At 40.7% G+C, this 26,277-nt stretch overlaps 1 protein-coding gene and 1 long non-coding RNA gene across 6 annotated transcripts in view; both read left to right on the top strand.

Annotated features, from left to right (window-relative positions):
* Nucleotides 1–1,672: 1,672 nt before the first annotated feature.
* GK5 (glycerol kinase 5) overlaps nt 1,673–26,277 on the top strand; it is a 77,701-nt gene continuing 53,096 nt past the window's right edge. For 2 of the 5 annotated variants that reach the window (XM_027061689.2, XM_053221363.1), the window contains exons 1-4: nt 1,710–1,991; nt 9,256–9,349; nt 11,933–12,008; nt 24,627–24,720. In XM_027061689.2, the coding sequence (XP_026917490.1) occupies nt 1,830–1,991; nt 9,256–9,349; nt 11,933–12,008; nt 24,627–24,720 (426 nt within the window). In that variant the 5' untranslated portion in view covers nt 1,710–1,829. Of the gene's footprint in view, nt 1,992–9,255; nt 9,350–11,932; nt 12,009–24,626; nt 24,721–26,277 lie in introns of all 5 variants that reach the window. The other 3 variants (XM_027061690.2, XM_027061692.2, XM_027061693.2) reach the window with 3 other exon arrangements.
* Nucleotides 12,017–18,562, top strand: LOC128315292 (uncharacterized). The gene is made up of 2 exons (XR_008297958.1): nt 12,017–16,492; nt 16,554–18,562. It is a non-coding gene; the product is annotated as an uncharacterized LOC128315292 (long non-coding RNA).

The following is a 26,277-nucleotide window of genomic DNA, read 5'->3' on the forward strand; positions in this document are numbered from 1 at the left end:
CCACTATCAAAGGGACCTTCAGAGTTTGTGAACCTTGTGCCCTATAGCCCACAGGCTCCTTACCCCGAGAGCAGAGCAGGGTAAGAGATGCCAGCAGAGAACAATGAACATGGAAGAAACACAGTGTCCCTTTGCTACTCAGCCCTCTCCTAGGCAATTGTCTGTCCAGGTTAGGGAAATCAGCTCTGGATTTTTAACCTGAGAACTTCATGTTTAGTTTATCCCATACCCAACACCTGAAATTACATGCCAAATTTTGTGTATTATAAGCATATTCTCAGAAGATAGCATCCATCAGGGTCTCAAAGTTGTTCAAGAGTGGAAACAGATTAAGAAACACTAGACTACGTGGTTGCTGAAGTCCTCGTTTTCACATTCTCTGATCCTTTGATAATAGGATAACTGGTTTGAATTTATAAAAGGCGAAAGAGTTATGCAATCTGAAGAGGAACCAGAATATATGATTCTGTAGTCTGTAGAATTCGGACTCAAGATTGTAACATCAACTCTTACCTAAATTTCTAGCCTTTCAGCCTGCCCTACAGATTTCTGGAACTTTGCACACATAAAAACATGTGAGGCAATTTCTTAAAATCTCAATCTCCTTCTCTTCCTCTCTTTCTAATCTTCTGGGTCTGTTTCTCTGGGAAACTCTGATCAGTACACAACCCATTAGTCATTCATTTCAAGTTACAATACTAAGGATTAACACATACATGACTCGTCAAAATTCTTAATTTCATCACTGGTGAAAGTAATCCTGAGGCCATTTGGAATAAATGAGTACTACTGGAAAGAAACAAGGTACAGAGACAAAAGAATATACTCTCATAGGTGTATGTTGTAAGCTTCAAGTAATACGGCCAAAGAGCCCAGTTTGGTAAAATTGGCTGAAAGCAAGTTGGTTAATGTGACAGTTTGGTCAAAAGGACAATTTGGTTCAAAATGAAGATCCTTTACTTTTTAATTGTACTGTTAAACATTTTCAAAAAAGCATGTATCCATATTACTTTCATAATTTCACAAAAAGAAGATAATGAATATTTTCAGGCACTGGTTTTTTTGGAGTGCTGGTGGTAGTGGAGAGGCTGCTGAAGCAGGCATTAACACCTTCCTGCTCCCTACGGATCAGGACTGCACTTTTGGAGCTGGACCACCTTCTGCGAAGGCTGGTGAAAGGAAACTACAGGAATCTCAAAATTTCCCTAGGCCTTTCTGCGACTTTCTGTCCTGTCTGAAAGACTGCTGGGGGGGGGGGGGGAGGGGGGAGGGGAGCGGGGGGTAAAAGTGGCCACCCTACGCTTTGTCCTTTCTTCCTTACCAGAGGGCTGGAGAAGGTCTTACTCCTCGTGTGTTATTTCATTTACAAGTATTTATCGATGTGTATTACATGCACAAATTTTACCAGGTTTTCTTGGGAGAGTGGTCTGCGGGAGGAGCTAGGCTCTGCTTATCAATATATACTTCAGAATGAATTTTTAACTTCTTTTCAGGTCACTTTATTTTTAAAAACTGTCATAAATTGTAACTTTGGTGAAAAGAAACGCGACGACCACCTCCCAAAACTAGCTCACCTCCGCGCAACCCTCAGAGCCTCCAGCGCCCAGCACCCGCGCCGAAAGGATCTCTGCGCGGCAGTGATGTCACGGCGTCGGGGCGGGGCCGCGGCAGGGGCGGGGCTGCGGCAGGGGCGGGCCGCTTCCCGGATCTCGCGGAGGGGCGGGCCGGGGGCGGTGGCCCGGCTGGGCGCGCTCGGCCCCTGAGGTGCGGGCCTTTATAAACGCGCCCGCTCGGTAGGCGGTTGTTGCGGAGAGGTTTGCGGGGTCGGGATGGTCGGGGTGCGTGCGGTTTCAGAGCAGAGGCGCCCGGAGCAGAGCGCGCCAGGCCTGCCTCGCGCAGGCTTCGTGCTGGGGCTGGACGTGGGCAGCTCGGTGATCCGCTGCCACGTCTATGACCACGCGGCGCTGATCCGCGGCTCCAGCGCGCAGAAGGTGACGGGGGAGCGGGCGTCGGGGCCACGGGTCACGGTCGCGCAGAGCATGCGGGATCGAGTAGCGGGAGGCGAGCGGGTGGGGCCGCCTCATCAAGCTGCATGCAACCACCTGCAGCACCGGCGGGCCCTTGGCCCCGAGCCGCGGACCGGGAGCGGGCAGATACCCGAATTTCCTCCCCGGACAGGGCTAACACTTGTGCGCCCTTCCTGTTCTGGCTGAGGGCTGGAGGGGCCGGGTTTGTGACCAGGTCGTTCGCTTGCTTCTATCACCTGCGGATTCGCCTTTCCAGCCTTTCCTGCGTGGGACTGCGGAGACTCGTAGGGCAGGGCCGGGCAGGGCACTCCGCGCGTATCCAACCAAAAGGTGCTTTGTGACTTGCTAGGTTTTTCCCAGTTCCTTAGGAGACCTCCAGTCCCGTCTTTATTTACATTTACATTTTTCAGATCTTAACAGAATTTATTGTCCATTCTTCATTTGTCTTCATTAACTGCTCTCAGAGTGCTGGTTGCTCACCTGAGGGACTGATTTTCATGGATATGGGAGGTATTGGATAAGTTTTGAAGGCTGCTGTCATTACTTTTATCTTTTCCATCTTTGGATTTTTTTGTTTTGTTTGTTTTAATATTTGAGAGAGAGAGAGATTGCACACACTAGGGAGGGACAGAGAGAGAGGAAGACACAGAATCCAGAGCAGGCGCCAGGCTCTGAGTCGTGAGCACCGAGCCCCATGCGGGGCTCGAACTCAGGAGCAGTGAGATCATGACCTGAGCCGAAGTCGGTCGCTTAACCAACTGAGCCATCCAGGGGCCCTATCTTTTCCATCTTTGAACATTGATAAAAATAGCTTTTTCTGATTTGAGAAACCTCCCAACTCCTTGTTGTTATTAGTAAAGCGACCAACAGATTGGTGTTCTTCTGTTCTTATTTTAATGAAGTGTTAATTTCTACAAGTGCACCAAAAATAATGTTGATTGGATATGGTGTTTTTACCCTTCTTTCCAATATCAACATCTTTTTTGATTGCCGTGTTAGGAGCCATTAGTTACCTAACCATTCCCATCAGCCCTTGGACTCTTGTTTTTGCTCAGTTCCCTCTCTTCTTCCCAACCCCTTAGCAGTGTTTTTCAACCATAGCACTTGCCAGGAGTAGGTCTAGCCAAGTTACTGCTTTGAGAAAACGGGGGAATTTCATTCTGGTTTCAGGACCAGGACAGAGAGCTGGGAGCCCAGCCACTTGCTGGGCCCTTCTCTGGCTACCTGTGCAGAAACCTACACACACCAACCCTCCTCCAACCTGAAAGAACACTGTCCTTCAGTGACTGCATGCGTCTTATCTTTTTATGAGTCTTTATCACAACACAATGATACTTTTCACACAGTCTCCCTCATAATTCTAGACACACAGTACTTTTGTTTTAGGCAGTCGTGGGGTTTTTGTTGTTGTTTGTTGTTGTTTGTATGTGTGTTTGTTTAAGGAATTGAAGTATTTGGAACCAAAGGGAGACACAGATTGTCAGAAAATACAAAGTTTCGGTTGCTATTTTATTAGGGGCAAATGATTAACTTTTGAGAAATGAGGTAGGAATCCCAAAGTTGAATCAAGATTGCTCTGAATAGCAGGAGCAAAGAATGTTTTGCTCACACTCTCTACTGTGATGTGTCTGGAAAGACATGTGAATTAATGAACATACAAAAAGTCCCTGCCCTAACGGATGAAGCACTTAGATTGAGGAGTTTTTAGCAATGCTTCTCCAACTGTAGTAGGAGTTTATAGCACTGCTTCTCAAAGTGTAGTTCCTGGGCATTTGGAGTAGAGATAAAGAAACTAAGATTTAGAAACTTGTGTAGCAGTTTGGTAGAGTAATTATATGTCTGTTGACCTTAATACTGAAACACTTGGGATTTTCTTTTGTATGTAATTTTTTCCGAGAAAATTGTTTTATTTTAATTTTTTAATTTATTTTTAAGAGAAAGAATGCAAGTGGGGGGGGGGCAAAGAGAAAGGGGGATGGGGGATCCAAAGCGGGCTCTGCGCTGACAGCAGAGCCCAATGCCAGGCTCAGACTCACAAACCATGAGATCATGACCTGAGCTGAAGTCAGACACTTAACCGATTGAGCCACCCAGGAGCCCCTAGAAAATTGTTTTAATTGCGTCTTTTTGGGTTTTTTTAATGTTTATTTATTTTTGAGAGAGACATTGCAAACAGGGGAGGGGCAGAGAGAGAGGGAGACACAGAATCTGAAGCAGGCTCCAGGCTCTGAGCTGCCAGCACAGAGTCCGATGCGGGGCTTGAACTCAGACTGTGAGATCATGACTTGAGGTGAAGTTGGAGGCTCAACTGACTGAGCCACGCAGGTGCCCCTAGAAAATTTTTTAATTGTGTCTTATTGTTGGTCCAGGGGCACCTGGGTGGCTCAGTCGGTTAGGCATCCCATTTTGGCTCAGGTCATGATCTTACCCTTCGTGCGTTCAAGCCCCATCTCACACTCTGTGCTTACAGCGATGAGCCTAGAGCCTGATTGGGATTGTGTGTCTCCCTCTCTCTTTGCCCCTCCCCCTCTCGTGCTCTGTCTCTCAGAAATAAAAAAAATTAAAAAAAATTGTTGGTCCATGGGTCACCTGGATGGCTCAGTCACTTGAGTGTCAGACTCTTGATTTTGGGTCAGGTCATGATCTTGCAGTTTATGGGATTGGCCAGGGTCAGGCTCCAGGCTGTCAGCTTGGGATTCTCCCTTTCCCTCTCTCTCTGTCCCTCCCCCATGCATGCTCTCCCTCTCTCTCTCAAAATAAATAGTAAACATTAAAAAAAATTGTTGGTCCATAACAAATTAGAAAGGAACAATCAGCAATTGGTCGGTCACTTACTTCAGATAGCTGGAGTTCTTTGAGAATTGGCCTACATTGCTATTTAGCCCCTGGTTTATTACCTCATGGGTACAGAATAAATCACTGTATTGCATTTAATTAAAGTATTAAGAATTCAGTTTGCTTCATGAAACTTTGGTTTGGACACAGAACTTTTGTATATTTTCTCAGATGAAAATCACCTCTGCTAATATGATGGTAAGACTGAATAGTAGAAACCCAAAACCTCTTAGTATAGGATTCGATTGATGCTGCTGCATAAATAGCTTCAAAGAGAAAGAGAGAAAGAAAAAGTGAAGAGATCACCCTTTAGAGACAAGAACAAAATAGGCTGTGTTAGTTTTTTACATAAAATTGAAATCCCAAACATGAACCCTTATGTTAGGAGGCTAATACCAGGCCTCCAGAAGACCAGTTTTATTTCTTGTGGCATTCATTTTTTAGCAGCAGAGATACGTTTTTAGGCGTTTAAAATAATTTGTACTTTTTATTTATCTTTATTTATGTATTTATTTATTTTAGAGAGAAAGTACAAGCTGGGGAGAGGCAGGCATAGGGGGAGGCAGTGGGGAGAGAGAAAGAGAGAATCTTAAGCAGGCTCCCCACTGAGCACAGAGCCTGATTCAGCGCTGTATCTCACGACCCTGGGATCATGACCTGAGCTGAAATCAAGAGTTGGACACTCAACTGACTGAGCCACCCAAGCGCCCCTAATTTCTATTTTAAAAGCAAATCTTTCTATAGATTCTTGAATATTGGTGTTACAAACTAAATCCACATGTCAATATTTGATGTTTCTAATTTTAAAAATGGAGAAAGTTTATCATATTCCCCATTGGAACATCATGCTATTGTGAGAAACCATGGAAAACAATAACATCTTGGTGGGAAGAACAGGATAGAAAGCCCACTTCAAAGAAAACAGTATGGCCTCTACTACTGTGTACTCTTCTGTCTTGAAAACTTCTGGTTGCTGTCTTTTTGTTTTGTTTGTAATCCACAAAACAGATCTTGTTAGCTTTGGTTGTACTTTTGTCTAATCGGTGTGGTCTTCCTTCAGTACAAGAGATTTCCCTGTTGTGACATGTTTGGGGATAGTGAGCTGTCTGGGCTGGTGGAGTGGGGGAGTGACTGTGGAGTGCCACCATCAAGTCTGAAGGTTTGTAGACTTGAGGCAGTGATGTCCACTTTGAGTTTTTTTGGATGAAGAAGTGTTTGTTGCGGCTGAGCCATTTGTCTATGGTCATGAAAGCCTTGCCTAGAAAAAAGCAAATATTAGATAGAAAGGGAGTAGATTTTGTTAAATATGTCTCAGAACTCAGTGGATTCTTTTTTCATATCAGACCTTGTCACCCTCATGCTCCCCACATAGTCACTGTCTCCTCAGCATTCCTTTTTTTTTTCTTTATTTTGGCCTTTTCTTACATGTTCGATCTTTGGTTGGTTATTTGTTCATATTTTCAGTACCACTCAGTAGTCTTACCCCACTCAGCTCTATCTGGTATTTCCAGGGAAAGAACTCTTCTGGATCAGTGCCTCTGGAGAGTAAACCTTTTACCATCTGCTTGGTTAGGTAGGGGCAGTGATGGGGCTGGAGGAGGGGATTGGGGATCCTTATAAAGACGTTGAACCGATCTTGTGTGTTCAGCCTCATTTGGCATCCCAACCTTTGGAGGTACCTCTAATTTACCATGGAATCTCTGCCGGGGTTGAATAAAGATGTGGTGCAATCTGAGTAGGGAGTGAAGTATCATCTTTCTGCTCTCTTTAGCCATGTGCCACCCACACACTCACTGTTATCATTAACAACATTTGATAAAACCTAGGTCTGAGCCTGTTTGCTCTCTTCTCATTGTCCTTCTGCATTAACCTTTTGTCTTTTAATTGTAGACAGAGAGGCCATGCAGGCAGGGGAGAGAGAGAGAGAGAGAGAGAGAATATGAGAGAGTGAGAGAGAGAGAGAGAGAAAGAGATAAAATCTTAAGCACTTAGGCTCCATGCTCAGCACGGACCCTGATCCCACAGGGATTGATCCCACAATCCAGGGATCATGACCTGAGTCGAAATGAAGAGTTGGACGCTCAACCAACTGAGCCACCCAGGCACCCCTTGAATATATAGATTTTAAATCTTTCACTGAACTTAGGAAATTTTTAGCACTGTTACTTCCCTGGAGTAATTTTTTTTTTTCTTTTTCTCACTGAACTCTTTCTTTTCTTCTCTGGGGAGTCTGATGTTTTGCTCTTGTCTCATAGATCCCTGAGGCTTTATTTGATTTTTTCCCCAATATTTCTCCTTTCTTATATTTATGTCAGATAATTTCTATGGATCTATCTTGGTTTACTGACATTCTTCTATTATCTTTATTTTACTATTGAGGCCACCCAGGATTTTTGTTTGTTTGTTTTTTGTTTTTTAGAGAGAGCATGAGTAGCTGAGGGGCAGAGGGACAGAGAAAGAGAGAGAATCTTAAGCAGGCTTCATGCTCAATGCCGAGCCCAGTGCGGTGCTCAATCCCAAGACCCTGGGATCATGACCTGAGCTGAAATCAAGAATTGGATGCTCAACTGAGTGAGCCACCCAGGCGCCCCTATTTTAATTATTATATTTTTCTTTTTTAAAATTGATTTTACCAGCTTTATTGAGGTATGATTGACAAGTAGAAGTTGTATATATATGTAAGGTGTACACCATGATGTTTTGGTATACATATACATTGTGAAATGATTACCACAATTAAGCTAATTAACATTCCCAGTAACTCACATAATCACTATTTGTGCATGTGTGTGTGTATGTTGAGAACACTTCACAACAGTTGTCTTAGCAATTTCAAGTGTACAGTACGTTATTATTAACCATAGTTACCATGCTGTATGTTAGGGCTCTAGAACTTACTCATCTTATATCTGAAAGTTTGTACCCTTTGACCAGCATCTTTCCTTTTCCCCTATTCTCCTAATTATTGTATTTTTCAGTTCTAATATTTTTTTTGTCTTAACATTTCTTGGCTGAGACTTTTTATCTTGGCATTTGTTTCAAAATACTTTGCCCTTCTTTCTTGGAACATTTTTATAATCGCTGCTTTGAAGTCTTGATCTGATATTTGTCATCTTGGCGTTAGTATCTATTACCTTTTCCCATGTGAGGGTAGATTTTTCTGGTTCTTCACATACCTTATAATTTTCAGATTGTATCATGGAATTTTGAATATTGTGTTATAAGAGTCTGGGTCTTGTGTAAATCTTATGATGAATGTTGATATTTTTCTTTCACCAGGCAATGAATGCAGTTGGGTTCAGGCTACCCTTCTGTGGACTTTGGTTTCACTGTTGGTTATTTCCAAAATCTTGGTGGTACTATTTGCATCTGTCCTGTGTATTTGCCATCCAGTAGTCAGTCTGGCACCTGGGTAGTGGTCTCTCCCTTAGTTCTATTCTTAACATCTTTGCTAGGCTGTTTAGGATTATATTCACACATATGCAGCTTTGAGGTGAGCCTCTGGATTCATTCACAACTTTCTGGAGCAGCTTTCCCAAGCCCCTCCCTCTCCGAGATTTTCCTGGTACTTTTTGGTTCCCTGAGCCTCCCCTTGTGGCTACTCTTGCCAGAACGCTAGAGCTTTCATTACCCTACTCTGCTGGCACTTCCTATGCCCACAGCTGGGGCTACGCATCAGGAAGCACAGAGAGAGAAAAAAAGCCATGAGGGTCTTGGGCCACAGCTCCTCTGATTGGAGAGGAAGTTTTACCTCCTTCAGTATTTTAGGTGCTTGTGATTACTGGTGCAACCACTACTACAAGATAGCCTAGGTACAAACGTATGTGGGCAAAGTGGGGGAAAAAAGAAATATGGAGGACTTCTCCCATTCTCTGTTAGCCAAAACATGAGAGCTTCTCTTGGAGTTTCCAGTGCGCCCTGGTACTCACTTCTGGTTTTGTGGATTGCCTTGAGTCCAGGCCAGGGAAGATCAGGAAGTAAAACGGGAAACTTACCACCAGTTCAGTTGTGGAGTCCACAAATAGCTGCTCCATGCATTCAGTGGGAGAGACGGGGTGGAGTGTGCTTCCTTCATCATAGTCTGAAGCAGAACCTGGTACTTGATTTGTTGATTTTTATATTTAAAAAGATATTTCTCTTGTTACAAAAATGGTACATCTCCATTCTGGAAAACTTGAAAAATAAAGATAAATTTGGAAAGTAAGGACAAAGAAAACTAAAATTTTCTATAAGTCATGAACAAAAGAAAACTTTTTATTTCCTATTTTGCATTTTAACCATAAAAATGAATTAGATAATAAAATCATGTTGTTAATCATTTTAACCAGTAACTTTAAGACCCAGATATTATTGACGTGCTCTAATGTTGTTTTTATTTCCTTTTTCTAAATAGGTACAAAGTCTTTATCCTCAAACTGGCTGGGTTGAAATTGATCCTGATGTTCTCTGGCTTCAGTTTCTTGCTGTAATAAAAGAGTCTGTTAAAGGTAATTAGATTTAGAAAAATAAAAATAATAAAGTATATTTTGTGTTAGTAAGAGTTTTCCTCAGTCTTTAGAATTTTGTGGGTTGCCTAAGCTATAATTATACAAATAGTATTTTACTGGGGTCACAATTTCCCAGTATTTTTCAGCCGACATTTGTGGTTTACCGTTAACCACTTTGTCAAGGAAAGGTAATGGCAACTCTCTCCTCTGGCTTAAATCTTTTTTCAACTGCTGTATAAAGGTTCACCTTCCTTCTTCATTCCTAGTTGTAGTTAGTGCTCATTTGATTTCGTGTTGTGTACAAAATACCAGAGGTTATTTATTAACAAAGTTATAACACACAGTTCCTGCTGTTAGAAATTTACACTTGAGATACCTTTATTGTTAGACAAGGGTTTTTTTTTTGTTTTTTAATTTTTTTTAAATGTTTACTTATTTTTGAGACAGAGAAAGACAGAGAATGAGCCGGAGAGGGGCAGAGAGAGAGAGGGAGACACAGAATCCGAAGCAGGCTCCAGGCTCTGAGCTGTCAGCACAGAGCCCAATGCCGGGCTTGAACTCACAAACTGTGAGATCATGACCTGAGCTGAAGTCAGACACTTAACCATCTGAGCCACCCAGCTGCCCCTGTTTTTGTTTTTCTGTGTGGCCTCTTGATGCAAAGTGCTGTCCTGGCCATAGCGACAGTCTGAAATCTTAGCTCTTTAAGAACATTTCAATGCAACTTTCTTTAAAAACATGGCAAAAGATGACTTATAAATGTGAATTCCAAAAGATCTCTTACTTCACTTTTGTGATTGAATTGCTTCTCCTTCTTACCTTTTTTGGTTTGAAATATGTCAAACTTATTTTAAAAAGTTCCAGTAGTACATGGAATACCTGTATACCTTTTTCCCAGATTCAAACATGTTTAGTAGTGTTTATCATCCTTTGCAAACTCTTTTATTTGACCCATTTGAACATTGGCTGTGACATAATAACCTGTTCTCCCTAAATACTTAAACATTATCTCCAAAGAAAGGGGAATTCTCGGGATGCCTGGGTGGCTCAGTCGGTTGAGTGTCTGACTTCAGCTCAGGTCATGATCTCATAGCTCATGAGTTCCAGCCCCGCGTCAGGCTCTGTGCAGACAGCTCAGAGCCTGGAGCCTGCTTTGGATTCTGTGTCTCCCTCTCTCTCTGCCCCTCCACTGCTTGTGTTCTGTCTCTCTGTCTCTTTCTCAAAAAAATAAACAAACGTTAAAACATATTTTTAAAAAAAGAAAGGGGAATTCTTTTATATAACTACAGTGCACTTATCTTAGAGGAAATTTAACATTAATACAGTAATATTTTCTAATGCTTCATCTTCAATAGTCCTCTCTTATCTCAGTCATTAATAGCTTTTTGCCAATCCAGAATCCGGCCAAAGATGAGGCATTGCACGTAGCAGTCAGTCTATCTAGTCTCTTTTAATCTAGAGCGTGTTCTTTATGACACTGACAATTTTCAAAAGTACAGACCAGTTTATTAGACAGTCCTACATTATGGCTTGTCCTGATTTATTTCTCATGATTAGCTTCAGGTTAAATATTTTTGAGAGAAGTACTGTGTGTGAGGTGATATGTCTTCCTCAGTACTCAAATTGAAGTTGTCCCTATTTTTCCTAGTGGCATAAATTGCTCTTTTAAAACAATATCATGAAAAATACTCAAGTAGCTGTATTTTAAGAAATATGAACCAAAAAAACCCATGTTTTATTTGCATTTAGCATCTGTTTGTATGGAAAATAAGATCTGAGCTTCACTAATTATAATACTTTCCCTGGGGATTTTCCTTTACGTCATCAACCAGCTTCTATTATGGTGTGTTGATCTTGAAAATAAGTTGTTTTACTGGCAAATAGGGGTTTATTCAGGAATAGCAGAATTACAATTTGGGACAAGCAAGCTATGGCAAAAACCATAGGCTATTCCAACAAACAAAAAAGAGGAATGTTCTTTTGTTAAAAAGGAGAAAGAAGTTGGGAAGGTTTGTTTTGAACTGTGGTCCATTGGGAGACAAGCAAGAGTTTAGGGTGATGATGGTTTCTCATTGGCTTGGGTAGTAGATTTGTTATGGAAGATGCAGTGTACGTCTTTTCCTATCAGGACCTGTGATTGTCAATTCTTTTCTGCTGAGGATTCTTTTCGTGGGGTCTGTAACTGATAGGTCTTCCTGTAATTGACCCAGTGGTATGGTTGTGACTGCATTTTAGAGAGGTTTCCCTGTATTAATTTTCATAGGTTGATCATTGCTTGAATTACAAGTATTACAAGAAGAAAATACAATCCAAGTAACCTTGAGTATTGTTTATTTTTTTCCTAACATTTAAAGCAAAAGCCCATTTTGCTATTATTCAAATATGACCTTTTTCCCTTTAAGTAAAAAATTACTACAAAATCATCTCAGTAATGCTTTATTAGCTCCAGTTATGTTACTAAATGCTAAACCCAGATGTTTTTCTTAAAGATTATATTGAATGATCTATTTCCCATACTATAATATTATAAAGAAAACTTCACTGGCTTTTACCCCCATGTGTTTTACCTATCTTTATTTTTAGCTGCAGGAATAGAGATGAATCAAATTGTTGGTCTTGGCATTTCAACACAGAGAGCAACTTTTATTACATGGAACAAGTAAGTACGTTGTTTGATAAACATTCTGTGGCTGGGTTCATACCATAGTGAGTGTGCTGCTGTAAGACCTTTTTGAGGAGTTTTAAATTTATGAATTAAGAGTTTTGCTTGGTTAAGAGGGATGAAAGTGGGCCTGCTTTCTGGCGTTTTAAAGTACATTCCCTGCATGTTGTTTGGGCTTGACTTCTATTAAATAATAACAATAAAAATATTATTACTGTCATTACAATTCTCCATTCCTTTCTTTTGAGGTGAGTTTTTCAAATAAGCATGGATTGAAATCTTAAAAATTAGCTTATATCTAAAAAGATTCAGGAGATTCTAACAAATTTCATAAACACAATTCTATAATTATGGTTTATATTTTCAGTCTGTTCCAAATTTGATATTTAAGTACCTACAACATATGAGGTATGTATAAACATAATTATATATCATAATGGCTACCATATAGTGAATACCTATGATATTTCAGGTTCTATTATCCTAACAAACATACTTATTAATTAGGTATTATGTAATATGTCTTTTTACAGAGAAAGAAACTGAGGCTTAGTGAAATAAGTAAGTGGTTCAAGGCCACTCAGTTAATAAATAGAGCCAAGATTCCAAATTATCTTTTTTGACCCCAAAACATATGCCCTTCCCACTACCTCTATATTACCTTCAACATGAGTTTCTTTAAAAACATTAACAACGGACACCTGGGTGGCTCAGTCAGTTGCGTGTCCGACTCTTGATTTCAGCTCAGGTTATGATCCCAGGGTTGTGGGATCGAGCCCCATGTCTCACTCCATGCTGAGCATGGGACCTGTTTGGGGTTGTGTGTCTCTCTCTCTCTCTCTCTCTCTCTCTCTCTCTCTCTCTCCCTCTCTCTCCCCCTTTGCCCCCTCTCCCACTCTCTCTCTGTCTCTCAAATAAAGAAAATTATAAAAAAAAATAAAAATGATAACAGCAAAACTCTATAAAATGTTTCTTTGTTATAAAGCCCTAGACACCAAAGGGCATCTTGAGCATGGGGCAGTGGGGAAGAAAAATGGTAGATATAGGGGTAAGAATAAGTATAAGAAACATAATCAGGGTGAATTCACAAGGACTTGGCCTCTAATCCAGTACTGGGCAAGAGGAAGAAGTTTAAATTTACCAGTGATGTTTGGGAAGATAATGATTGAAATTATAGACAACATAAAAGGAGGAACCAGTTAGGTGGTGATGATGGTGGGTAGAAGGGAATATGATACAGTGTTTGGTTTGGGACATGGGGATATGGAGATCCCCTAAAGGTGGTTAGAACATTTGTCTGGTTTATACTGAGGCATGGCTCATTTCCTCCAGATAGGTGCTCTTTCTTTGAGGGTATAATGCTTCTCAGATGGATGCCTGCGTCTACAGTCCCTCTGTGCCTTCCCCCAGCTCCCCACCCAGTGCATTGGGCACAGCAAGTCTTAAATAGGTAATACACGTGTCAGATAAAAGAGTAAAAGATTTAAAGTCATCTGTGTAGGTCAGGGTTTCTAAACAGTGGCACCGTTGACATTTTGGGCCAGATGATTCTTTGTTGTTGGGGCTATCCTGGGCATTGTAGGGTGTTTAGCAGCATCCCTGGCCTCTGCTTTCCAGGTACCAATAGCACCCTCCCCCCCTGGTTTTGGCAGCCAAAAGCATCACCAGACATTGCCCAGTGTCGCCTGGGTGGTAGAATCACTCCCAGTTGAGAACTGTTGACATAGATAAAGTCCAGAAGAGTAGGTGTGTTCTCTGGTAGAGATTATATGGATAAAAGAAAAGAAGACTGAGGATTTAGACAGAGAGTATCCACCCTGCCCCCCAACTAATTGGGAGTCAGAAAGCAAAAAGCTAGCATGACAGGACAAACACATATCTGGGAAGTGGGTGGCATGGAAATTGAGGCCGGAGAGTGTTCCTAGGGAAACAACTGATTGGAAGTGTCATGTTGGATTGTTGGATTTGGAGATTAGATCATTGGCCACATTGATTGTTTTCATCAGAACCTAGATTCCAGGTCATTCATGACAGGAAGGTCAAAATACTAGGATGCAAAGTTTTTGTGTGGCAGTAGGACCATACCTCACTTTTAGGAGAAATAGAAGGGTCAGATTCCAAGACCATCCAAGACCATTCACTTCCCTTATTGGTGGTGTTGTCATTTTGGCAGGGTAGGCTTTCTTCCTCAGACAATTAATTTTGAGTTTTCTTCTTGGCTGTCCTTTTTTGAGATGTTCATATTCTTTCATCATGAGTTTTGGAAACTTTGCTTGTAGGAAATACTAGATATTCAACACACACACACACACACACACATGCACACACACACACACACACACACACACACACACACAAAGCTTTGTGCTTCTTTTACCTTAAAATAATAGAGTCTTAAAATAGTGCTCCCTGGGCACCATGTGCCATGTAGCACATAATGCTGGCAGATCTACAAGCTCCCCAACAAAGAGCTGAGATACAGCACAGGAGTGAGTGGGCACAGCTCTGAGCTCATTTTCTAGGGAGAGATTGACAGGACCCTGGCACAATCTATTGTGCATTCCAGACCTGGCCAGCACCTCCTCCCAACTCACTGTTTCTTTCCCCTACGGTCACTGTCCATTTCTATCATCACGGCCATAGAAACATTGTTTTCCTGTTGCTGTCGTCAGTAAGCCTAAAACATTGAACTTTCTTTTTTTTTTTCCTCCTTTCCCCTCCCTGAGATGCTTGGTGTTTATTAACTTTTTACAGGCCTTGACTTTCCTTCATACTCTTCAGATTAAAGTATTTTTCAATGTATTTAGTCAGTGGTGTGTTTAGCCTGTATCTGACAATAGCTATAGTACATCTCCCCTATTTTGGTTGTTTCAAATTCGTTTGTTCTACAAAATCGGATCTGTTTTGTTCCTTCAATCCCTGTGTCTCTCAGGGAGGCTTCTGCCAGCTAACCTCAGATCAGGGTGTGTGCCAATTAGTAACATAAACTATGAGTCACGCAGGCAAACTGAGATTCACTCAGTAACTGTTTGAGGACTTACAGGGAGTAAGGCAGTGTGCTGGCTACAGAGCTGAATATGAAAATGAATAAGAAGACCAGCCCTCAAGAAATTGACAGTCTCATAATACAAATATGTAAATGACTGTGTTCCCACAGCACCAAATATATCTTTTATTGTAGTACTTGATACTTGTGTTAATGGTTCTTTCCAATTACTTATGACAGAAATACATTAGGAACCATGGAATGGTACACTGTGTTAGAGAGGTTTAAGGCAACTCATTTACATATTGCTTGTCGTGTTTTTTCCTCCATTTGTTTTTTTATTGTTGACATAGGTAAAACAAACCCACATCACTGCTAAGTGAATATTGGAATATGTGTTACTTCTTAAGATCAGTATTCTAGATTGTCTTCTACCATGCTATGAATTAATGATGTCTCGTTCTTCTTGTGGTCTTATGCCTTTGTTCTTCAGCTGTGCTAACATTTAACACACCATGCTTCATCCTGAGAACCTTCGAATGTGTAACACATTTTGTCAGCAATGTTCAGTCTCCTCGTTTGTTCCTCCTCATCCTTCAGAGCTCAGTTCTGTTGTCATTTCTCAAAGAAGCCTTTCCTGACCTTTACACTAGGCAAGGTCTCCTGTTAAGGATACTCATGGCATTCTGTATTTCTCCTTCATAGGACTTCATCCTGTAGTAAGTAAGTGAGTAATTGAGTATTTGGTTTCCCTGGTAGAAAATATATTCATGTTTGTTTGCTTGTTTGCTTATTTATTTTGACACAGAGAGAGAGAGAGAGAGAGAGAGAGAGAGAAAGTGGGAGGGAAATGGGAGTGGAGGAGGGGCAGAGAGAGAGGGAGACAGAATCAAAAGCAGGCTCCGGTCTGTCAATGTAAAGCCTGACTCAGGGCTCGAGCTCATGAAACATGAGATTATAACCTGAGCCGAAGTCAGATGCTTAACTGACTGAGCCACCCAGGCACGCCATGAGTAGATGCTTTCTAAGTAAAAAGAGCAAATCAAGGGCATAAACAGGAGGCACAAGAGTATGGAGTGTCTGAAGAATCAAAGGTACTTTGGAATTCAGAGGGTGAAATAGGGAAGGCACCATACCCAAGGGTTCTGACTTCTTCCTGACTCTGATCTTCTCTCTGACTATCCTCTTCCTAGTCTGTGCTCCAGTCACACTAGCCTGCTCTGTTTGTTGAACATTCCCACTGGTTCCTACTTTTATTAGGAGCAGCTTTGCACTTGTTGCTCCCTCTATCTGGAACGCTCTTACCTGAGATCTCACCTCTTTCTCATCATTCCGACCTCACCACGAAGATCATTCTCCCAGGAGACCTTCCCTGACCATTTTATTTGCCCATCAATTTACCATTTTATTTTCTTGATATCACTTATCATTATCCAAAATTCTTATTTACTTATTTGAATATTTATTTATTACATATCTCCCATAGGTGTAAGAAGTTCCATGAGTGTTGGGATTTAAAAAAAACTTTTTTTTTAATGTTTATTTATCTTAGAGAGAGACAGAGCACAAGCAGGGGAGGGGAGAGAGAGAGGGAGACACAGAATCCAAAGCAGGCTCCAGGCTCCGAGCTGTCAGCACAGAGCCTGACGCGGGGCTCGAACTTACGAGCTGTGAGATCATGATCTGAGCCGAAGTCGGACGCTCAACTGACAGAGCCACCCGGGTGCCCCCAGTGTTGGGATTTTTGTCTGCCCTATTCTTGCTAGGTCCTTCACACTTAGAACAGTACCTTCACATAGTAGGCCTTCAAATGTTTGAGTGATTGAGTTGTACCTGGAGAGGAAGGCAAAGTCCCAGACCAGGAAAGGCCATTTGTTTTGGTAAAGAGTTTATCTCTTATAAGTAGTGGGAAATTATCAAAAGCTGTTAAGCAGAAGGGTAATATGACCAAATTTACATTTTAGAAAGAATATTCTTTAAAATTTTTTTCATGTTTATTTATTTATTTTTGAGAGAGACAGAGCACGAGCAGGGGAGGGGCAAACAAAGAGAGAGAGAGAGAGAGAGAGAGCATCCCAAGCAAGCTCCTCACTGTCAGCACAGAGCCCGATGTGAGGCTCAAACCCATAAACTATGAGGTCATGACCTGAGCTGAAACCGAGTCAGATGCTTCACCGACTGAGCCACCCAGGTGCCCCTGGAAAGAATATTCTTGAATCAGGGTAGATAGTGGATTTGAGAGGAATGAGAGTAAGATGGGGAAGTGTCTTTGAAGACAATTGCTTATTCAAGTCTCTGCTCTCATACCTAAAAACATTCCCCACCCCCAGTTACTCTATTCTTTTACCATGCATTCTTTCATGGCATCATCCTTATATGAAATGATAGTTTTAATTACTTATTTGTTTCTCCCCTCCATTAAAATATAAACTCCAGGGATATAACAGGATCCCTGTGGACTTAGGATGATCTCCCCACTTCCCCCTAGTTTTTGGCTGAAGCAGCTAAAGGATACCATTAACCCAAGTATGGCACACTAGAGAAAGAGGGGCAGCAGGTTTGGGGTGGATGTGTTGCATTTGAGGTGGCATGGAGCAATTCTAGGAGAGAAGCAGAAGGTAGCTATTTGTGAGGGGATGGAAATTATGTGAGAAGCTGGCCCTAGAGTTGTAGATGGGTGAGTAGTCCTGTGCTGGCAGCATTCATGAGTGTGGGTCAGATCTCTTTACAGACAACAGTTAGTTAAAAAGAGAAGGGGACCAAGCATATAACCCTCAGCAGATACCAGCATTTAACTGGCAGTCAAAGGAAGAAACATTTGCAGAGGAAACCAGAGAACATATACTTAGAGAGGTAGGAGGAGAAACAGCACAGTGATATCATGGAAGCTTAGGAAAGTGACAGTTATTTTTTTTAATTTAAATGTTTGTTTATTTTTGAGAGAGAGCGAGTGCTACAGCAGGGGAGGGGCAGAGAGAGGGGGAGACAGGATCCGAAGCGGGTTCTGTGCTGACAGCAGAGAGCCCAAAGTGGGGTTCAGATTTGAACCATGAGATCATGACCTGAGCCAAAGTTGGACGCTTAAGCCACTGAGCCACCCTGGCACTCCAGGAAAGTGACAGTTTTAGGTAGGATGAAGTGATGGTCCGGAATCCGTATTGCAGAATGGTCAAGTCAAATAGAAATGAGCCTGTAAATCTGGAAATAAGGAAGACAGTGGTTACCACAGTGAATATACTTTTCATGAATGATGAGAAATCTGAATTGTACTTGTATCACATTTGGTTGAGGTAATGAGAGGTTATGAGGAAACATTGAAGGCTTTGTTAGGTTGTATTCCATACATACGGATCGGTACCAGTTCACAAGGTTCTGGCATTTAAAGCAGACACAGGAGGGTCGCCTGGGTTGCTTAGTTGGTTAAACCTCTGACTCTGGATTTCAGCTCAGGTCATGATCTCACGGTTTTCTGGGTTCGAGCCCTGCATCTGACTCTGAGCTGGCAGTGCAGAGCCTGCTTGGGATTCTCTCTTTCCCCCTCCCCCACTTGTGCTATCTCTCTCTCTCTCTCAAAATAAATAAACTAAAAAAGAACTTAAAAAATTTTTAAAAAGAAAGAAAGCAGACACAGAAGAAAGCTGGAATGATCCCAGGTTAGGTATTGGGAAGATAGATGGTTAACTTGAAAGGTAAGGGGTAAAAAGAACCTCATGAAGAATAATGGAGTAGGAACCTGTGAGGATTGGTCAAAGCAACCATTGAGCTGGAAAGAGAGGTTGTAGTAAACTGCTTCAAAACTCTAGAACCTAATTAGGCCTTACAACAACTAGGGGAGTGCTGGATGAAAGTAGCAGCAACTACTGTCAGGTAGGAGGGTGTGTGCAAACTGGCCACTGTCTTTTACTCCTCAGTGCTTCTGTGGGTATGGGAAAAGCAGCTCCCATTACTGGAGTGAGTGGCTGCTACTAGGACAAGCAGTAGGGACACTGTCCTACAAAAATTTGGATGTTTATGCTTTGGTGGTGCCCCACGGGACTGGCACAGCTGCTTACCTAGGTTCCAGCCCTCTCAGCTGCAGTGGCTTTCTTAACCAGTGTCTGTTGGGAGATTTAATGGTTTTTTTCTGGAGCCAGACATTTAAGAAAATCTTTGTCAGCTCACTGACACAGAGAGAACAGAAGTCACAGAAACTTCAGTGACTACACACAACAAGGAATACACACTTTGCAATAATAGTTTGGAAAAGTCACACAGACAACTCCAACCCTCAAGAAAGAAAAATCAGCAATCCCTGAGGAGGGGGTAAACCAGATTTCTAGAGTTATCACATTTATTTTCAAAGGAATAAGTTTTACGCATCTCACTGACTGAAGGAATTAGTCACACCCTAAGGAATGTTTGATGAATTAATCTGTTAAGGACTAAAATTAAACATTAAGATACAAAATTACACATAATAAATAGTATAATTGAAAACTGTACAATTCAGGACTCATGACATTTCCTTATAACCACTTTCAACTCCATAATTACTCTGTCTTTCCTGTAAATAGCGCCTCTCAGTACTCAGTCTTACAAGTTATTAAAGCAAGGCGCATTTTTATATATTAAACTAACAAAATAACAGTCTGGGTGAGATTATGGCAGAAGTGTTTCACTCATACATTGCTCTCATATTTTTTAATATATAATGTTATATTTAATTAAATTAATATTTAAATTAATAATTAATTTAATATAAATTAAATTAATATTTTCATATAAAATTAATGTCTCCAAATAGTTATCAAGTACAAACCAATGCTCCAGACGCTCCCTGAAGCACCATCTGGTACAGGCACCCTAGCTGAGAAGGCATTGGAAGTGGTATTATAATCAATGTGCAATATTGACTATAGCGTCAACTGTTGCAGGTTTGGCCACATATGAGGAGTTGGACTCAGTAATCTCACACTTAGGAGTGAGGGAGATTTGGGGGAAACAACCCAACAGAAGCAACAACAGCTCATCAAAATTTGACCTCGGGAAATAGGGTCACTGCGAATGTAATTAGTTAAATTAGGATGAGACCATAATGCAGTAGGGTGGATTTCTAGTTCAATGTGACTAATGTCCTCATACAAAGACAGCCACGTGAAGACAGACACATGGAGAATTTCATGTGAAGGAGAAGGGTTGGAGTGATGCAGCAATGAGCCAAGAAATGCCAGAGATTGCTACAGACTGCCAGCACAAGGCAAGGAAGGACTCCATTGTAGATTTTAGAGGGAGTGTGGCCCTGGCAGCATTATGATTCTGGACGTCTAGCTTCCAAACTGAGACAACAAATTGCTTTTGTCTTAAGCTGTTACGGCAGCCTAAGGAATCAAATACAATGGTCAACTGATTTTTGACAACGACACCAACCAGGCAATGTGGAAAAACGTGTCTTCAACAAAGTTGAGAAAACTGGATTTTCATTTGCAAAAGTATGAATGCGGACCCTTACCACATACTATATATAAAAATTAACTCACAAAATGGATCAAAGACTCAATTTAAAGGATAAAACTTTGTAGTTTTAAAGAAAACATAGAGGAAGATTTTCATGACCATGAATCTAGCATCGACTTCTTAAATGGCACCAAAAGCACAGTTAATAAAACAAAAAAATAGATAAATTGGACTTCATCAATATCAAAAACTTTTATGCATCAGAGAACACTATTAAAATATTTTCATATTTTTGACAACTAATTTTTCTTTAATTTTCTTAACTGTCGGAAGTCTCTGACGTATAAAAATTGCCCCAAATTTAATCATAAATACTAAAAAATAAAGCCATGTTGAAATTATTTTGACATAATGTATAGTTTGCATTTTAAAAATATGTCTATGGGGCACCTGGGTTAAGCCTCTGACTCCTTTTTTTTTAAGTTTATTTTTTATTTTTTAAAATTTACATCCAAATTAGTATATAGTGAAGCAATGATTTCAGTACATTCCTTAATGCCCCTTACCCATTTAGCCCATCCCCCCTCCCACAACCCCTCCAGCAACCCTCAGTTTGTTCTCCATATTTATGAGTCTTTTGTTTTGCCCCCCTCCCTGTTTTTATATTATTTTTGTTTCCCTTCCCTTATGTTCATCTGTTTTGTCTCTTAAAGTCCTCATACGAATGAAGTCATATGATTTTTGTCTTTCTCTGACTAATTTCACTTAGCATAATACCCTTCAGTTCCATCCACGTAGTTGTAAGTGGCAAGATTTCATTCTTTTTGATTGCCGAGTAATGCTCCAGTGTGTGTGTGTGTGTGTGTGTGTGTGTGTGTGTGTACACACACACACACACACACACACACACACCACATTTTCTTTATCCATTCATCCACCGACAGACATTTGGGCTCTTTCCATACTTAGGCTATTGTTGATAGTGCTGCTGTAAACATGGGGGTGCATGTGTCCCTTCGAAACAGCACACCTGTATCCCTTGGATAAATGCCTAATAGTGCAACTGCTGGGTCATAGGGTAGTTCTATTTTTAGTTTTTTGAGAAACCTCCATACTGTTTTCCAGAGTGGCTGCACCACCTTGCATTCCCACCAACAATGCAAGAGATCCTCTTTCTCTGCATCCTCACCAACATCTGTTGTTGCCTGAGTTGTTAATGTTAGCCATTCTGACAGGTGTGAGGTGGTATCTCATTGTGGTTTTGATTTGTACTTCCCTGATGATGAGTGATGTTGAGCATTTTTTCATGTGTCAGTTGGCCATCTGGATGTTTTCTTTGGAGAAGTGTCTATTCATGTCTTTTGCCCCTTTCTTCACTGGATTATTTGTATTTTGGGTGTTGAGTTTGATAAGTTCTTTATAGATTTTGGATACTAACTCTTTATCTGACATGTCACTTGTAAATATCTTCTCCCATTCTGTCAGTTGCCTTTTAGTTTTGCTGATTGTTTCCTTTGCCGTGCAGAAGCTTTTTATTTTGATGAGGTCCCAGTAGTTCATTTTTGCTTTTGTTTCCCTTGCCTCTGGAGACGTGTTGAGTAAGAAGTTGCTGCGGCCAAGATCAAAGAGGTTTTTGCCTGCTTTCTCCTCGAGGATTTTGATGGCTTCCTGTCTTACATTGAGGTCTTTCATCCACTTTGAGTTTATTTTTGTGTATGGTGTAAGAAAGTGGTCCAGGTTCATTCTTCGGCATGTCACTGTCCAGTTTTCCCAGCACCACTTGCTGAAGAGACTGTCTTTATTCCATTGGATATTCTTTCCTGCTCTGTCAAAGATTAGTTGGCCATACATTTGTGGGTCCATTTCTGGGTTCTCTATTCTATTCCATTGATCTGAGTGTCTGTTCTTGTGCCAGTAGCATACTGTCTTGATGATTACAGCTTTGTAGTATAGCTTGAAGTCTGGGATTGTGAAGCATCTGACTCTTGATCTCAGCTCAGGTCTTGATCTCAGGGTTGCGAGTCTGAGATAAAAAAATACATACGTATGTCTAGGAAAATTTAGTCATTGATATCTTAAATGTGCAGTTACACTTCTGGAAACTGACTACAGCCTGTAATGTGGAAGGTGTGCGTCTTGGTGTGCATCTTGGTGTGTTTGCTTTGTAATTTCATCTAAGATAGAGGACTACAGTAGGAAAATCATGTCTCTGATTTGTGCTAATGATAATGGTGGCTGTTTGGATCACTGAAGGAAAAAGAAGTAATGTGTTCATGAATGTAGGTGAATGCTATGATTCTCATTAGTAGAAGTGAAAAATGAAAGGGAAGGACACTATTAAGAGAGTGAAAAGAAAACTCACAAAATGGTAGAAAATATTTTTTTGCAAATCATGTATTTGATAAAGAATTAATATTTAGAATATATAAAGAACTATTACAACTCAACAACAACAAAAAAACCCAAATACAGCAATTAATAAATGGACAAAGGACTTGAATAATATACAGATAGTCAATAAGCACATGAAAAGATGTACAATATCATTAGTCCTTGGGGAAACACGTACCAACTACAATGAGATACCACTTCACACCCATCAGGATGGCTATAATTAAAAAAATGGAAAACAACAAGTGTTGGTGAGGGTGTGGAAAAACTGGAACTCTTGTATACTGGTGGCAGGGATGTAAATGGTGCGGCACTATGGGAAAAAGTTTGGCAGTTCTTCAAAAACTAGACTTACCAGATGACCCAGCAATTCTGTTCGTAGGTATATACCCAAAGGAATTGAAACAGGGACTCAAACAGGTACTTGCATAGCAGTGTTTTTTATAGCAGCATTATTCACAAAGGCAAGGGGGTAGAAACAACCCAAATGTTGGGAAATAATGGTGATGGTAATATATAACATTGTGAAATGTACTTAATGCCACTGAACCACACATTTAAACATGCTTAAAGTGGCAAATTTATGTTATATATATCTTACCACAATTTTTAAAAAGAGAGAGAATCACGGGGTAGAGAGTATGCTAGATCATGGGATGCAGGAAAGGACGGAAGCCTGAGAGAGGTTGGTAGGAAGACAAGTGTTTGAGGGATTAATGGTTACAGTGAGTTTGAAGGGAAGGTATTTTTTTTCTTAAGTTTATTTATTTACTTTGAGAGAGACAGAAACAGTGGGAGTGGGGGAGGTAGAGAGAGAATCCCAAGCAGGCTCCGCACTGTCAGTGCAGAGCTGGGCGTGAACGCATGAAGCTGTGAGATCATGACCTGAGCTGAAACCAAGAGTTGGACATTTAACTGACTGAGCTACCTGGTGCCCCTGAAGGGAAGGTATGTAGAGAGTAAGATTGAGAGAACTGAAATAATAGCAAGATGTGTTGACTAATATATTGGAATGTTAAAATTTCGGGTGTAGAATGTTTCCAGGTAATAAAGTTGAGGATGTGCCCATGGGTGTGGACTGCTTAAGAAGTGTGGGAAATGACAGTCTAGGGAATTGAATGTGGCCAAACTCACACAGAGGGGCACCTGGAATAGGGTAGACAGCAAGCCTGAGTTGTATGTCAGAGATTAGTAGATGTCAGTGGTTGAATTTGCAGGAGCCAAAAAGGAAAATGACTTATTTCTATGATATTTCTTAGTTCTGTACTTTTATTGTAGTGTTGACCCAGAGTTTGTTGAATTTCTTCTTATTGGACAAATTTTGATAAGCTTAGTAGGTTGCAGAGGATAAGCCAGTCCCAAAGGTGAGAGGTATAGAAATAGGGTGAGGCAATATTTCAGCTCTTCTGTGTAGCTACAGATGTTTTTATCCGATTGTGTGTTTCAAGTAAAATGAAGGGAGGAAGCATTGGCTTCTTGCTTTTTAAAGTGTATAAGCAAGTCTTTAAAGGCCTTCTTATTAGATGTGTTTTGTTTTAGACATGTGCACGTTGTACTGCTTCAAAAAGAATATCTTTTTTGATTGAATTTGATCTAGAATTTCATTTTATTTATCACATTATAATTGTTACAAAATGTGTTCAGTTTATAAAATGAAAATATCATTCGGCAAGCCCCATCTAATTAAATTATACTTTGATATTCCAGTGTTGCCTCTAATTTTGTTTTCTCTTGTGCCAGATCTTTTAATTACTATAGTCTCTGATTTATATTGAGTCTCAAAATACTGTTTTTGTCGTTCTTAGGAAAACGGGAAATCATTTTCACAACTTCATTAGTTGGCAAGACCTAAGAGCTATTGAGCTGGTAAAATCTTGGAATAATTCATTCCTAATGAAGGTAATCTTTTTCTTATCTTCTGTGATTTAGATATTACTGTTTTCCCTGTAAATGTCCCTTACCTGTATAATCTCCTACCTGTGCTGTTTTAGAACGTTGAGAAGAGAATACACATATGCACACTCCACACATCAGGGAAACTTCATAATTGTCATCCAAAAGCATATATGGTAGACTAAAGTACTTAACAACTACACTTCAGGAAGCCCTAAGAAGGTTTAGGATGGACCCCAGGGTCTCATGTGAGTGAGAATTCATGTTACCATTCTTGGAGAAGTGGACAAAATGCAGACCATGTCCAGAAAAAATAGAGAAATGTCCAAATTTCATAATCTTTTGTTAAAAGTGGAGAATGGATATCAAGACGCATAACTGGCTGACAGCCACAAGCTCTTCATCTGATGCCTACCACATCATGGTAGCAAATGACAATGGTTATGACTATGACAGTGACAGTAGTGGCGGTGGCAGCATAAGTGTGGGGTTACTGAGTCAGAGGGTAAGACAGTTTTCCAAATGTGGCCAGACCTGCAATATGTGATGTTATAATTAATATTACATGCTGCAATTTTACATATTCTAATGCCACACAGCTAAATGCCTTTTCAACTCAGGTGCTTCTACAGAATGGTGCTTCAGAGAGTATCTGGAGCATTGATTTGACTCAATAACTATTTGGAGACACTAATTTTATATGGAAACAAACATGAATATATTATAGAATATGACAGCAATGCATGAGTGAAAGAAACACTTTTGCCGTAATGTCACCCACATTGGTTTTTCTTTTGTTAGTTTAATATATGAGGATGTACCTTGCTTTAATAACTTGTAAGGCTGAGTACTGAGAGATGCTGTGTACAGGAAAGAGTGATTAAGGAGTTGAAAATGATTATAAGAAAATGTCATGAACTTTGAATGGTATAATTTAAAATTATACAATTTATAGGGTTGCCTGGGTGGCTCAGTCAGTTAAGCGTCTGACTCTTGATTTCAGCTCAGGTCATGATCTCACAGTTTGTAAGTTCGAGCCCCACATGGGGCTCCATGCTGATAGTGCAGAGCCTGCTTGGGATTCTCTTTCTCCTTCTCTCTCTGCCCCTCCCTCATTCACTCTCTGTCTCTCTCAAAAATAAACAAACATTAAAAAATAATAATAAAAACAAAACTGACTTCATACACAAAACTCTGCATTTAAAGCACTTCATCTACTTGATATTGAACATGCACATGATGTAAGCTTGGTTTCTCTTAGGAAAAAATGTGCACAGATTCTTACAGTTTAGCACACATGATTCCAGGGCCTGTCCTGCCAGTGGAGGAACCCCACCCTGCACCCATCCTATCCCAGATCCTTATGGTTTATTGATTGAGGCTCCTGGAAATGTTTAGGGTGTATGTGCCAGAAATGGCACCAAAGTTGTCAGTTTAGCCAAGGCTAGCTCTAAGCAACATGATGAAGTAATTAAAGTGTGTTGGCAATCTCCTGGCACCATTGTTTTCCTCCAGTCTTTCCAGCAGCCATGCTTCCTCTCACTGTTGTTCTGATCCTTGCTT

Source organism: Acinonyx jubatus, chromosome C2 (assembly GCF_027475565.1).
Source record: "Acinonyx jubatus isolate Ajub_Pintada_27869175 chromosome C2, VMU_Ajub_asm_v1.0, whole genome shotgun sequence".
In the NCBI taxonomy this organism is placed as follows: Eukaryota; Metazoa; Chordata; class Mammalia; order Carnivora; family Felidae; genus Acinonyx; species Acinonyx jubatus.